This window comes from Podarcis liolepis (genome assembly GCF_965112155.1).
Source record: "Podarcis liolepis genome assembly, chromosome: 8".
NCBI lineage: Eukaryota > Metazoa > Chordata > Lepidosauria > Squamata > Lacertidae > Podarcis > Podarcis liolepis.
This window is the reverse complement of record NC_139560.1, coordinates 47551249-47563412: the sequence shown is the minus strand read 5'-3', so window position 1 is coordinate 47563412 and position 12164 is coordinate 47551249. Positions and strand designations below refer to the sequence as shown.

At 43.9% G+C, this 12164-nt stretch overlaps 1 protein-coding gene and 1 long non-coding RNA gene across 3 annotated transcripts in view; one reads left to right on the top strand and one right to left on the bottom strand.

The window, feature by feature from the left end:
- LOC310714007 overlaps positions 1-286 on the bottom strand; it is a 50047-nt gene extending 49761 nt beyond the window's left edge. The window contains exon 1 of the long non-coding RNA XR_014529505.1: positions 214-286. This is a non-coding gene — a long non-coding RNA (uncharacterized lncRNA). The remainder of the gene's footprint in view (positions 1-213) is intronic.
- Positions 287-437: 151 nt separating this feature from the next.
- ZBTB14 (zinc finger and BTB domain containing 14) lies at positions 438-9086 on the top strand. Of its 2 annotated transcripts, none has more exons than XM_083518763.1 (3): positions 438-701; positions 3770-3850; positions 4949-9086. In XM_083518763.1, the coding sequence occupies exons 2-3, from the start codon at positions 3848-3850 to the stop codon at positions 6290-6292; spliced, it is 1347 nt and encodes a 448-aa protein (XP_083374889.1). In that variant the 5' UTR covers positions 438-701; positions 3770-3847; the 3' UTR covers positions 6293-9086. The 2 variants fall into 2 exon arrangements, with proteins under 2 accessions (XP_083374889.1, XP_083374888.1); XM_083518762.1 differs by having other exon boundaries at positions 522-1436.
- Positions 9087-12164: the final 3078 nt, after the last annotated feature.

Below are 12164 nucleotides of genomic sequence, written 5' to 3'. Positions count from 1 at the left end.
GCAGTAGCCGCGAGAGACTCGGGGCTTTCAGCCCGCGGCTTTGTTACGCTTCCCTGAGCGAAAGCAAAAGCGGGCACTGCCGCCCTCCCACGTAACCGCTCGCTCTGACATCACACCGGCGAGCAATGGCGCGCGCGCGCTCACACGCCGAGGCAGACAAGACGCTTCTCTCTGGAGAGAATGGGAGCGAGAGACGCGCACGCGCGCACGCACTTTAATATGGTTCTCGAGGCCGCTTCAACTCTCGGCGCGGCCCCGTCCATGGCGACGCGCGGCGAAAGCGCCCGGCCGGCCCTCCCGTGTGCGTGAGCCCGCCGAGGCCGCCTCAGAATGGCTGGTCGGGCTCCCCGTTCTGCCCCCTCCAGGCCACCTGCGCGAATGAGCGGCCTCCCTCCTCATCGGAGCACCCGCCCTTCCTCTCTCTCGCTCTCTCCCTGCGGGGGGCGCGCCCTGCTCGCACCGCGCATGCACGTTCCCGCCTCCGGCGCGCCTCCTCTTGCCGCCGCGCGCGCGCACTGAATGCTCGTGCAGGAAGCGGCGGTAACGGTCAGAGACGCGCGCCATTTCCCCTTACATCCCATCCCCCCCCCAATCCCCCCAAAATATCCCTTTACTCGGAGCGGAGCGCTGCTGCGGCCGCGGCCACCCCCCTCCTCCTCCCCTCCCCTCCCCATATTTTGTCCCTTCGCCGAGCGTGGCAGGTAAGCGCGAGGGGCATCTGCGCGCGCACTCGAGGCTAGGCTGGCGGAACCGGGCGAGCGGGAGGAGGGGGAGGGGCGGTGCACTGGGGAGGCTCCGCCGCGCGCCGCCCTTTTGCAGCAGCTGCTCCGGCGCGCGCCGCCTGGCTCGGGCCTGCTAGGCTGCCTCGCGCCACTCGGGGCAGTCCCGACAGGAAAGGGCCGCCTTCTCGGCGGCGGCCAAGGGCGCTCTCCGGTGGGAAGCGGTTGCTTTCGGCGCCCGAGATTGCCGCACCGCCCCCACCCCGCCTTCCTTCCTTCCGTTCTCCGCCGCCCCCCATTTGACGAGCGAGCGCGAGCGGCGGCTGCGGGACCAGCAGCGCCTTTCGCCCCGTTCCCGCGCGCGCGGGCCTTGCTGGGCTCCGCCTCTTCGGTGGCGGGCGGAATAGGACGGGGGAGCCGCGCGTGTGAGGCGAGGGTGCGCTCCACTCCGCTGCAGCCCCGTCTTAGCGGGGGCACAGGCATCGTCCCCGAACGGGCACTAGCACGCATGCACCGAGTATGCACCGTGCACGTCTGCTCCATGGTTACTCGCGCGCTGCTCGCTTGCTTGCCGGAGGAGGAGTTGTGTTCCAGTACGTGCACGCCGCGAATGCACGCTCTTGCTCGCCTATAGAGGAAAAAATCGCCATCGGTTCAGTACGAAACAAATAGGAATCGGGACTGACTCATAATGGTTGTCGCGGTGTTGATTTCCGAGTAAGAGTGTTTATTATGCTTTCGCCCTCTTTAATTCAAATCTGATTTAGGGCGCGCGGTTGGGGTGGGGGATTGTTTGAGGGTGTATTCACGAAACTAGTCTATGGTGCTTATTGCGATGGTAGTAAAACATATTCTTTAAATAAACATTGCTGCAGTTAGGATTTATCTCAATTTTAGTTTCCTTTAAAAGCACAAAAAGTGTACGTCATCACATTTTATTTAAAAAGTTATGTGAGTAAATTTAAAGTGGTATCTTTGATAACTAAAATACTTAGTACATCAAAAAGTAGCTTGTCCAAGGTCCCTAGAAGGTGATCTTAAACTTATATATCCCTAGATATAGGAGTTTAAGATCACCTTCAGACGAAGCTACTGAACTGGATGCAAGCAGACAGTTATGGGATTGCTTTATTAGTCTTGCTTTAGTTCCATTAGATTGAATATATTTGCTTACTCTGAGAAGGCTGGGTGGCTACTGAAGGGTAGGTGTAGGCATTTCAGTAAATAAACAAAACTGAAATCTGTTAACATGGGGAAAATCTTAATTGATTGCAACAGGATTCCCACATGCAGGGTTTTTTATATAAAAAATGTCATACTGTATTTCTTAAATCTAGCAAGCTTAACAATAGTTACGCTCAGATGGTTCCTCTCCCAATATATTCAAGAAATTTGATGTGTGGGTTGCAGAGCCACCTGTACTAGTCCTGCCTCCTGCTCTGATTTGTCAGATGGATATGCCAAGCCATCTGCCCAAGAACCCTGTCTCACGTGGGCTGAACAGATAGAGGTGTTGTCTGAATTCCCTAAAATGAAAAGTATATGAAAATGTAACACTCAGAAACTCAGAGTTTCCAGTAACAGTTCAGTCATCAGGAGAACAAGAATGTTTTTGAAGGCATGCTGAATGTTGATAATGAAGGAAGCAGATGCATCTCATTAGGGTGAGCAACCCATCCCCTCTTATCCGCTCCTAGGGTTGTCTGTTAATAGTAATAATTAAAGGTGCTAGTACTAGCGCACAAAGCCTTAAATGGCTTTGGACCAAAGTATTTAAAGAAGCACCTCCTGCAATATCAACCATTGTGGGCTTGACAATGGCAGGTGATCCCATCTTCTTGGCATGGCCCATGACGACTTTTTTCACACACAAGTCTAAACTACTTGCTTTTGTGAAGGTAAACCAGGCTTCCTCAACCTCGGCCCTCCAGATGTTTTGAGACTACAGTTCCCATCATTCCTGACCACTATACTACCCTGAACATGCCTGATCCTGATAAGGATCATGGGAGCTGTAGGCCAAAAACATCTGAAGGGCTGAGGTTGAGGAAGCCTGGGCTAAACATTACCTGCAACATTGCATTGCAATGCTATTTGGAGCGAAAATAAAAGCCAGCAAGCGTACAGGACATGTATTGGGCAAGACACACATCAGACATATGGTAACACCTTTGCTAATGGCTGTGAGCAACCAAAGTCGGATACAAATGAATAACTTGCTTGGATTTTGTGAAACAGAAAAAGTGGAACAAATGAAAATAAAAACTAGAAACCCGAGAGGCAACGATTTATGCTTTAAGAGATAAAAACATCTATATATTTCCCTTCAAAATTCCATACAGTTGCTGCTGTACCAGATTTTACAGTGGAATATTTCATATACTTGCAAAAATAATTTGCTTAATAAAAGTTATCCATAGCTGCAACAATTTGAAACTCCCCCCCCTTTGAATCATATGTACATGAGCCACATTCCTGTTCTCTACACACACACACGTACACATATGTGTGCAGTTCCTGCTCTTCCCCAAGTCTCCACCACACAAGTTACTAGTGTTTTTATAAATATCCTGCAGGCCTATAGGTGAGTAGTTGCTGATGTTCACGTTAAAGGCATAGAAGGGCCTAGTCTACAACTATACTACCCTGAACATGCCTGATCTCTGATATCAGAACCTCAGCTGGGAGAATGGCCTATCTTTGAAATTGTGGCCTAAATTGTGAGAGAGTAGGATTATATGGAACTATAGGATCTGTTGTGCATTTTGTCCTTGCAAGTATGAAAAGATTCTGCTTTCAGAAATAAGTTGTGTTGATTTTAATGTAGAAATACTATACTAGCAATAAAGCCATGGACGCCAGTGTGGTGTAAATTACAGAGTCAGATCTGGGTTCAAATCCCTACTCAGCAATGAAGCTCACCAGTCCTCTCAGCCTCCTCTAACTCATCATAAAAGGGACAACCTGGTAGACCATTCTCTTTAAAGGAAAAATGGGATAATAGAAAAATAATACTCTTTTAAAAGATACCTCATCGTTTTCTCTTTCAGGTTCAGGGTCCTCAGGATAAAGGTTAACCTACCGTCAACATTTTGTTCAGATATTAAGAAAAAAATCCTTCATTGTTCATGGTACAGTCTTAATATTTCTTTTTTGCATTTCCTTAATTTTCTGCTTCAGTAAATTATTTTAGTCATTAGGTAATTGCCTATACAGTCTTACCTTGGTATTCAAACAACCTAGTTCTCAAACATTTTGGCTCCTGAACAATCGAAACCCAGAAGTGACTTTTCCAATACTTGAGGTTATTTTGGAAGCTGAATGTCTAACGGGGCACCGTTTGGCTGCAGGAGCTTCCTGCAGCCAATCAGAAGCACACTTTGGAAGTCGATTGGACTTCCAAGGTATGACTGTACAAGTTTGCCAGTGAAATGATGGGGCATATTTGGGAAGAGCGAAGAGAAGGGAGGACCATTTCCTCTTTGCCTCTCCTCTTCCTCACTTTTGTCTTCCTCTCCCGTTCTCAGCACTTTCTACTCCTCTTGCTTCAGCTCTTGCCCGTGAAACTCAGATTTGTTGTTGCTGCCTTCCTAATATAGTTGGAAGGAAGGATTTATATGTTTGGCCGCACTGCTGAGCATTGGGTTGAGATGCAACCTTTCATTATCCCAGATGATGTTCAATCCAGACCAGTGGACAACTTGCAGGCAAGCCGGAAATCCTAGAGTTTTTATGACTGTGGTCCACAGTTCACTTGCCCACTTTCTTAGAGAAGAATTGCACTGTTGTTGTTGTTTTCCTGTGATGCTTATACAATAATAGGTAGATCAACTTTTTGTTTACAGTGGTACCTCAGGTTAAGTACTTAATTCATTCCGGAGGTCCGTTCTTAACCTGAAATTGTTCTTAACCTGAAGCACCACTTTAGCTAATGGAGCCTCCTGCTGCTGCCGCACCGCCGGAGCACAATTTCTGTTCTCATCCTGAAGCAGAGTTCTTAACCCGAGGTACTATTTCTGGGTTAGTGGAGTCTGTAACCTGAAGTGTATGTAACCTAAAGCGTATGTAACCCGAGGTACCACTGTATTAAGATTCTTAAAGGTTATTAATTGCTTGAAATGTTGAGCAAATCTGAGTTATAAAGTTCAGATCTAATACTACATTTCTCAAAATGTCTTTTGTTTGGTCAGAGTAGCTTACAAATAAATCTTTTCATAATTTTTCTGCAGGAGTTTTTCCTCAGTATGTCTGAAACCATTAAATATAATGACGACGATCACAAAACTGTATTTCTGAAAACATTAAATGAGCAGCGATTGGAAGGAGAATTTTGTGACATCGCTATTGTTGTTGAAGACGTGAAATTCAGGGCCCACAGGTGTGTGCTTGCTGCTTGTAGTACCTATTTTAAAAAGCTTTTCAAAAAACTGGAAGTTGACAGCTCATCAGTAATAGAGATTGATTTCCTTCGGTCAGATATATTTGAGGAAGTGCTAAATTATATGTACACAGCCAAGATTTCAGTTAAAAAAGAAGACGTTAATTTAATGATGTCGTCTGGTCAGATTCTTGGGATTAGATTCTTGGACAAACTCTGTTCTCAGAAACGTGATGTTTCTAGTCCGGAAGATAATTCGCAATCAAAAAATAAGTACTGTCTTAAAATAAACAGATCAATGGGTGAATCTAATGATAACCAAGACGATGAGGTTGAAGAAATTGGAGATCATGATGATAGCCCATCAGATATGACAATGGAAGGAACCCCTCCCAGTCAAGAAGATGGCAAGTCACCAACTGCGACTCTGAGAGTTCAGGAAGCAATTCTGAAAGAGCTGGGCAGTGAAGAGGTTCGAAAAGTGAACTGCTACGGTCAGGAAGTAGAGTCCATAGACACTGCCGAAACAAAAGAACTAGGATCTCAAACTCCTCAAGCTCTAGCATTTAACGATGGCATCAGTGAAGTCAAGGATGAGCAGACGCCAGCATGGACAACAGCAGCTGGCGACATGAAATTTGAATATTTGCTTTATGGTCACAGAGAGCAGATTGCATGTCAGGCATGTGGCAAAACATTTTCAGATGAAGCACGATTGAGAAAACATGAAAAACTTCATACTGCGGATAGACCCTTTGTTTGTGAAATGTGCACTAAAGGCTTTACCACCCAAGCCCATTTGAAAGAGCATCTAAAGATCCACACAGGCTATAAGCCATATAGCTGTGAAGTATGTGGGAAGTCTTTCATTCGTGCTCCAGACCTAAAGAAGCACGAGAGGGTTCACAGTAACGAACGACCGTTTGCTTGCCACATGTGCGACAAAGCTTTCAAGCACAAGTCTCACCTGAAAGACCACGAAAGAAGACACAGAGGGGAAAAGCCTTTTGTCTGTGGTTCTTGTACTAAAGCATTTGCCAAAGCATCTGATTTAAAGAGACATGAGAACAATATGCACAGCGAAAGGAAACAAGTAACCACAACCAGTGCTCTCCAAAGTGAAACAGAACAATTACAGGCAGCAGCTATGGCTGCGGAGGCAGAACAACAGCTGGAAACTATAGCTTGTAGTTAAAAGCAGAAGAATCCACAAGTTGAAAAATGTTTGGTCTGATAACTCACCATTGGAAAAAGTATTTTTAAAGGGATTTTGAGAGTAGAAATATAGTTTGAAATTTGCAGCAAAGAACTATCCTATCAGTGACGTTAAACATGGGAGAAGGCTTTGATTTAGGCAACAGTCCAGGCATAAATCAAAAACAGAGTCAGACTCTAGCCAGTATTTTACTCCTCTTAAAACTCTGGGTTTCATTGCATGTCTAGTAAACTCTACGCATGTGGAATGGAAGGCCTTACACTCCAGTGCACAGGGAAATTACACTAAAATATTTCAATTTAAACTATTTATGTTCCATTGATTTCAGTTGCTTTGGCACCCCAATCATAAGTATGCTTCCTGTGATCAAGGGAATCTCTAAATACCTTAGAGATTGTCCATTCAGGATGGTGACAAGTGACAGGAGAAGCTGCTGAACCAAAAGGTGTGCCCATTAGGGATTCACTGGATTGCAGCTGTTAATGTGGAAGTAAGCCTCATGGATTTCAGTGGAAATTTGTTCCATGTAAGTATGTCACTCCAAGTCTTTTGGTTCCATCGGCCTGAAGATTGGGCTATTAATGAGTATTTGAACAGTTTAAATAAATAATGTCTGCTACAACAGTTTTTTTTTTACTTTGAAATTATGAATTACAATGAGTGCAAAAAATCATTTTAAAATAAGAAATGTATTGTTGTCCCTCTAACCAAAACTCATGAAGGTATGACTTTAGTCTTTATATAATAGCTCTTTGCAGTTGTCTGTTAATCCACTGTGATGGTCACTACAAGTTTTTAATGTAGCTGTGTGGGCATCTGAACACTGGGAATTATCTTGTTTCCTCAGCTGGTGAGTTGGTGTATCCCAAGGTCATTAGAACCACTCTCTGTCTTGCAGATGTTTTTCCTCCCTGGCCCGCCTTACCTATGTGCCTGCATTTTGCTTTGCTATTCCTGTCTTCAGCTCAAGACAAAAATAACAGTTGTCTTTGTCTTATTTTAGGAGGCCTTTAATTGTATTCTGTTAGGGAGCCTAGCCCTAAGAAAATGGAAATGGCAGGGAACAGCTGTTGCACTGCTGCTTACAGTTGGAAAGGTGCAAATACTACTTGACAAGCTCAGGTTCCATCCCCAGGGTTTTCTGGTCTCCATGGCCATTGCCCAAGAATGCCCAGGTCCACCATCCTGCTCTTCCATCAGCATAATTTATTCCAGTGCAGAGTTAAAAGGAGCCAAGGCATATTGTTGCAGGGAAGAAAAGAAGTAGAGAAAATCATCTCAAGGAAGGCAGTGTTGCTCTGCTACAGTCAGCTGTAGTAAATCCTTGCTTTCTTTCAAGGTTCTTTTACTGTTCTTAAATGATTGATAATTAGGTATAGCTTGAAGATCTGAAGCAAATAGTTCAGAACAACAGGCAATTGGGTTGAAGCTTACTCTAGGATAGCTTTAAAGACTCTACAACCTGGTTTTCAATAGACGATGCCTCTTCATGCTGGGTTGCAGTTCACAATGATGCTCTTCTATACAAATTGCTTCAGTGGAAAATTAGACACCAAGAAGAAAGATTATAGCCTAGTCTTCTCCAGAACATTGTAGTTTTCCTTATGGGGAGCATTCATTTGAGCTTGACCTGCAGTCTGTAAAGTGTATAGCCCAACACTTTGGTAAGAACTAGGCCTACTTGAGCAGCCTTTTCATGAAACCTGGAGGAACTGGGATGATGGGAATGTGATTAGGAAAGGATAGAGAAAATGGCAACACGTATCAGTATCCCTTAAGGCATTTAGAGTTACACAGCTGCATTTTGTTATGATTTCATACCATATTCCCTGCTCAGTAACGTAAGAATTCCACTAGTCTTGCAGTGCAATCCTATGTGTGTTTACTCCGAAATCCCACTGAATTCAGTGGAGGTCACCCCCTAGCTAGTGTGTATAGATTTGTAGCTTTTGGCTGCGTTACAGTTAGCTGTGATATTTAGTGTTTGAAATTTACATCCCAATCCTAAGCATTTCTGTTTGGAAAGCAATCTTAAGTTCAGCTAGGCTTAATGTTCAGTTAGGCTCATTTGCTATGAAGTGTGCTTCGGTTTGCAGCTTAGTGTCAGAGCTTAGGTTCAGTTACGCTGCTTTAAAAAATCATCAGCTTTTTGGAACAGGTCCTGTATATCTCTTCCAGAGATGTCTAGTCCCAAATGCTTTCAGGGAATTGATGGGAAATGTATGATCTTGGGATCATTTTGGGTAGAAGAAAATTTTAAGCTTGTGAAGTGATTTCAATACTTCCTTAGCCTGCCTGCCCTGAATTAATGAACCAGTTTTGTTCGAAATACAAACTTACCATTCAGATATGCTTTAAGATGTCTCAGTGATTACAATTGCATTTGTAATGAACTGTAGGATGGGATTTCCATGCAGTAAGAGAAGGCTGAAGTCCGTTCAAGTCTTTAAAGAAATTTCCCCACACATTTTTAACACACTTCTATTATCAAGGTTAAATTTTAATTAACATTGGTCAAAAAATGTTTATAACATTGGGTTAGAATTAGTTATTAGAATATGTATTTATAAATTATTGTGTGTCAAATCACCTATTGCATTTCTAAATAATAATTAAGACTAACATTTTTAAGTATTAGAATAAAATTGCATCTAACTATTGATCTTTGTTACAATGTTGTGAATCATTCAATGAATAGACAAGTTTAAGTTAAATTTAAAATGCCAACCGTTTGAAAATTGTCTTGTAAATAAAACACAAATATTTTAGAATACATGGTGTAATGTGTCTATACATTTTACAGCATTCTTATTTTATTTTACTTTTTGATATATTGGTTTTAGAATGTCTGAAATGTAACTTCAGTGAATTTATATAACCTAAAACCAATTTGCTTATAAGATTCTTGGTTTATAAGTCAGACAGAGATGACTATAAGGATCCAATTTATGTGCTTAACAAGTAGTGAATGATGACTGGAGCACCTGCCTTAGTATTTGAAATGAATTACTGTAGGTAACATAAACAGATTAACATGACTTTAGTACTGAAACTTATCATGCATATTGTTAAGTAACTCACTCACTAGACATGTACACGGCAACAATTTGCCAGCTATGCCTCATAATTATATAACAAAATGCAAATAAATAGCATAATATCTTATCATATAATAGAACTGTAAAGCTCTCTTCACACAGCAGTTGTCTGGCTGCCAATAGACATTCATGGCAACTCCAGTATGACACCAGCAGGCAGGCAAGCAGTGCGGGTTGCAGGCATCACAGGCGAGCCCTTTAAGAGGAGTGGGAGGTGCTTGGCAAACTTCTGAAGCACCCTACTCTTTAAACATCACTGGAGCAGTGTTGAATGGCAGGGATTCAGAGAGCAGTCTGCTCAACCCTTCTCTAAGGTCCCTCGCATGCTCCTAAAGTGGATGAGGGGGTATGTTGCGGTGAGCTGTAAGGAGTGCAGGCTTGAGCGAGCTTTGAGGGGATGGGCAAGGCAAGGGGATGGGTGAAATGTAAAATGTCTTTGGTTATGTGTAAAGGGAGGAAGGGTTGGCCAGATGTGGGAGAAGGGGTGTTGATGGCTAGGCGGGTGTGCAGGTCCCGAGGGTTAACCGTGCGGCGAGGTCCAAGTCCAGTCCGAGGTCGAGGGTGCGGTATGGAGGCTGTCCATCAAAGCTGAAGCGGGGTCCAAGGCAAGGAGTCGGGTGAGATCAGGAACTCTGGCAGGAGAGCAGGACAGTGTGTAGGCAGGAACAGGCTACCAACAATGTTGCTCCCGCATCCTGGGACTGGGGCTGACTGGCTTTTATCTGCCCCGAGGCATAGGGCGGTCCCGGTCCACAGGTGACTCGCCTCTCCTGGCCTGGAGGCGAGCACTCCTCCTGTGAGAACTTCATTCCCTCCGCCTCTCTGCCCTGAGCCTCTGCAGCTCAGGAGAAACTGGAGGGTTACCGGACCCAGAGGCAACCTCCTCTTCCCCTGACGGTGCTGAGAGTGGAGCACCTGCAGGCAATGGGTCCTCCATCACCTCAGGAGCCAGAGCAGACTCAGCTGGTGCCTGCACCTGAGGATCCTGCACAGGTGAGGACCCTTCAGGCTCAAGCCCCAGCCCCGGCTCAGCTGGTTCTGGAGGCAGGGGCTCCTGTGCAGGCTGGGATTCCTCAGGTTCAGCCTCCGAGTCCAAATCCCAGGCCATCACACCGGGGTTGGCAAGCAAGTAGCAGCCCCTTGTATGCATGTATTTGTAGAAAGACTAAGAATGATAGACATACAATCCAACATGTACATTTCTGTTAAAAGCATGTCTCCTTGTAAACACGCTAATGCAAGCATGAGATCTACTAGTATTCATATTTATTTGTTCAAAACACCAGGAGACATTCTAGCTTCAGGATTTTGAGAATGTTAAGCCTCAATGCGATAATGACTTATGTCACATTCCCACTGATACACTATAATTATTACAGTTTTGATTGCTTTCTCGTGGACCATTCAATATTTGACCATGGCCATATTTCCACCACAGTAGCGATTTATAGGTTAAGATTTGTAGGTTGTTACACCCAGAAGAACAGAAGACAGGAAGAACAGAAGACAGGAAAACAATTATGTCCACGTTTTGTGAAGCAGGCTGGCCCTTGGTTTTTTCTATCCATCCTTCTGGTGTTCAGAAACTGAGTAAGCATTTATTGATGAGGTAAGTGGTAAGAAAAAAAAATACCTGACTGATGATAAAAGGAGCAGGATAAGTTTTTTAAAAATAAAAAGTGGTAAAGTGGCACACTGCAACGCAGTAAATTCAATTCTTACTGTAGTTGAGTACATTTTGATTGGACTGATCTTTGAGCAGGTGTCCTCATCTCTGTGATGTAAACGCCATTCCTAACCCTGCCCTTTCCTTTCCTGAATAAAAATGTATGCCCTTAATGGCTAGAAATGTGATTTTAAAAGAAACGGACTGACTCTCAGGCTGCAGAAGTTAGTGTTAAGATAACCAGCCTGAGATGGCATGGAAAAAAACAGATCATACATCTGGGATTTTTGGGCACATAAGCAAATTCAGTTGAAAGTCAAATGACAGTTGTGCCACTGTTGTGACCTCTTCGTTACCCACTCATGCCTTGTTCATTATCTTTTGTACACTTTGGCAAGAGAAATACAAGTAAGCCATAACTGATACATGCTCTCTCACACAAAACCCTTCAAGGAGTACTTGATCAACAGCAACAAAATGCTTTGTAGACATTTGTGGCAGGAAGCCCAGTTGGGAAGTGGTTGGGAGTTTTGGATGACGAAAGCGTTCTAAAGGAGAAGAAGATGATTGCAGAGAAACAATGAAATATTTGTCTTCAAAATGGGAGCAATAGTGCAGATCCCTGTGTCTGGATGAATTTTTTGAAGAATAGGAATTGAGGTAGATAGTGACAAAGAGATTAAATGTTGGAGGCAGTACGCCTCTGGATATCAATTGCTGAGATTCACAAGTAGGGACGGTGCTGCTTTGCAATGTTCTGCTTGTTCTCAGAAGCATCTGATTGGCCACTGAGAACACGATGATGAGCTAGATGGGCCTTTGACCTGAGCCAATAGGGCTCGTCTTACATTCTTAGACATTTGTGCTATCATTTAGGGAGTCCAGGTGGCATTATTTTAATTTATTAGATTTTAATATCTTGAATGTTACCCTGAATCATTGGGATGGGACAAAATATGGTAGTTTTCTTGCTGGTCATTGGACCAGCTTCAATTATTTATTGCAGTCATTGGAAGACATTGGATCTGTTTATATATATTTATAAAAGTATTCAACTTTGCCGTAACCTAATGTTAGATGTCATTCA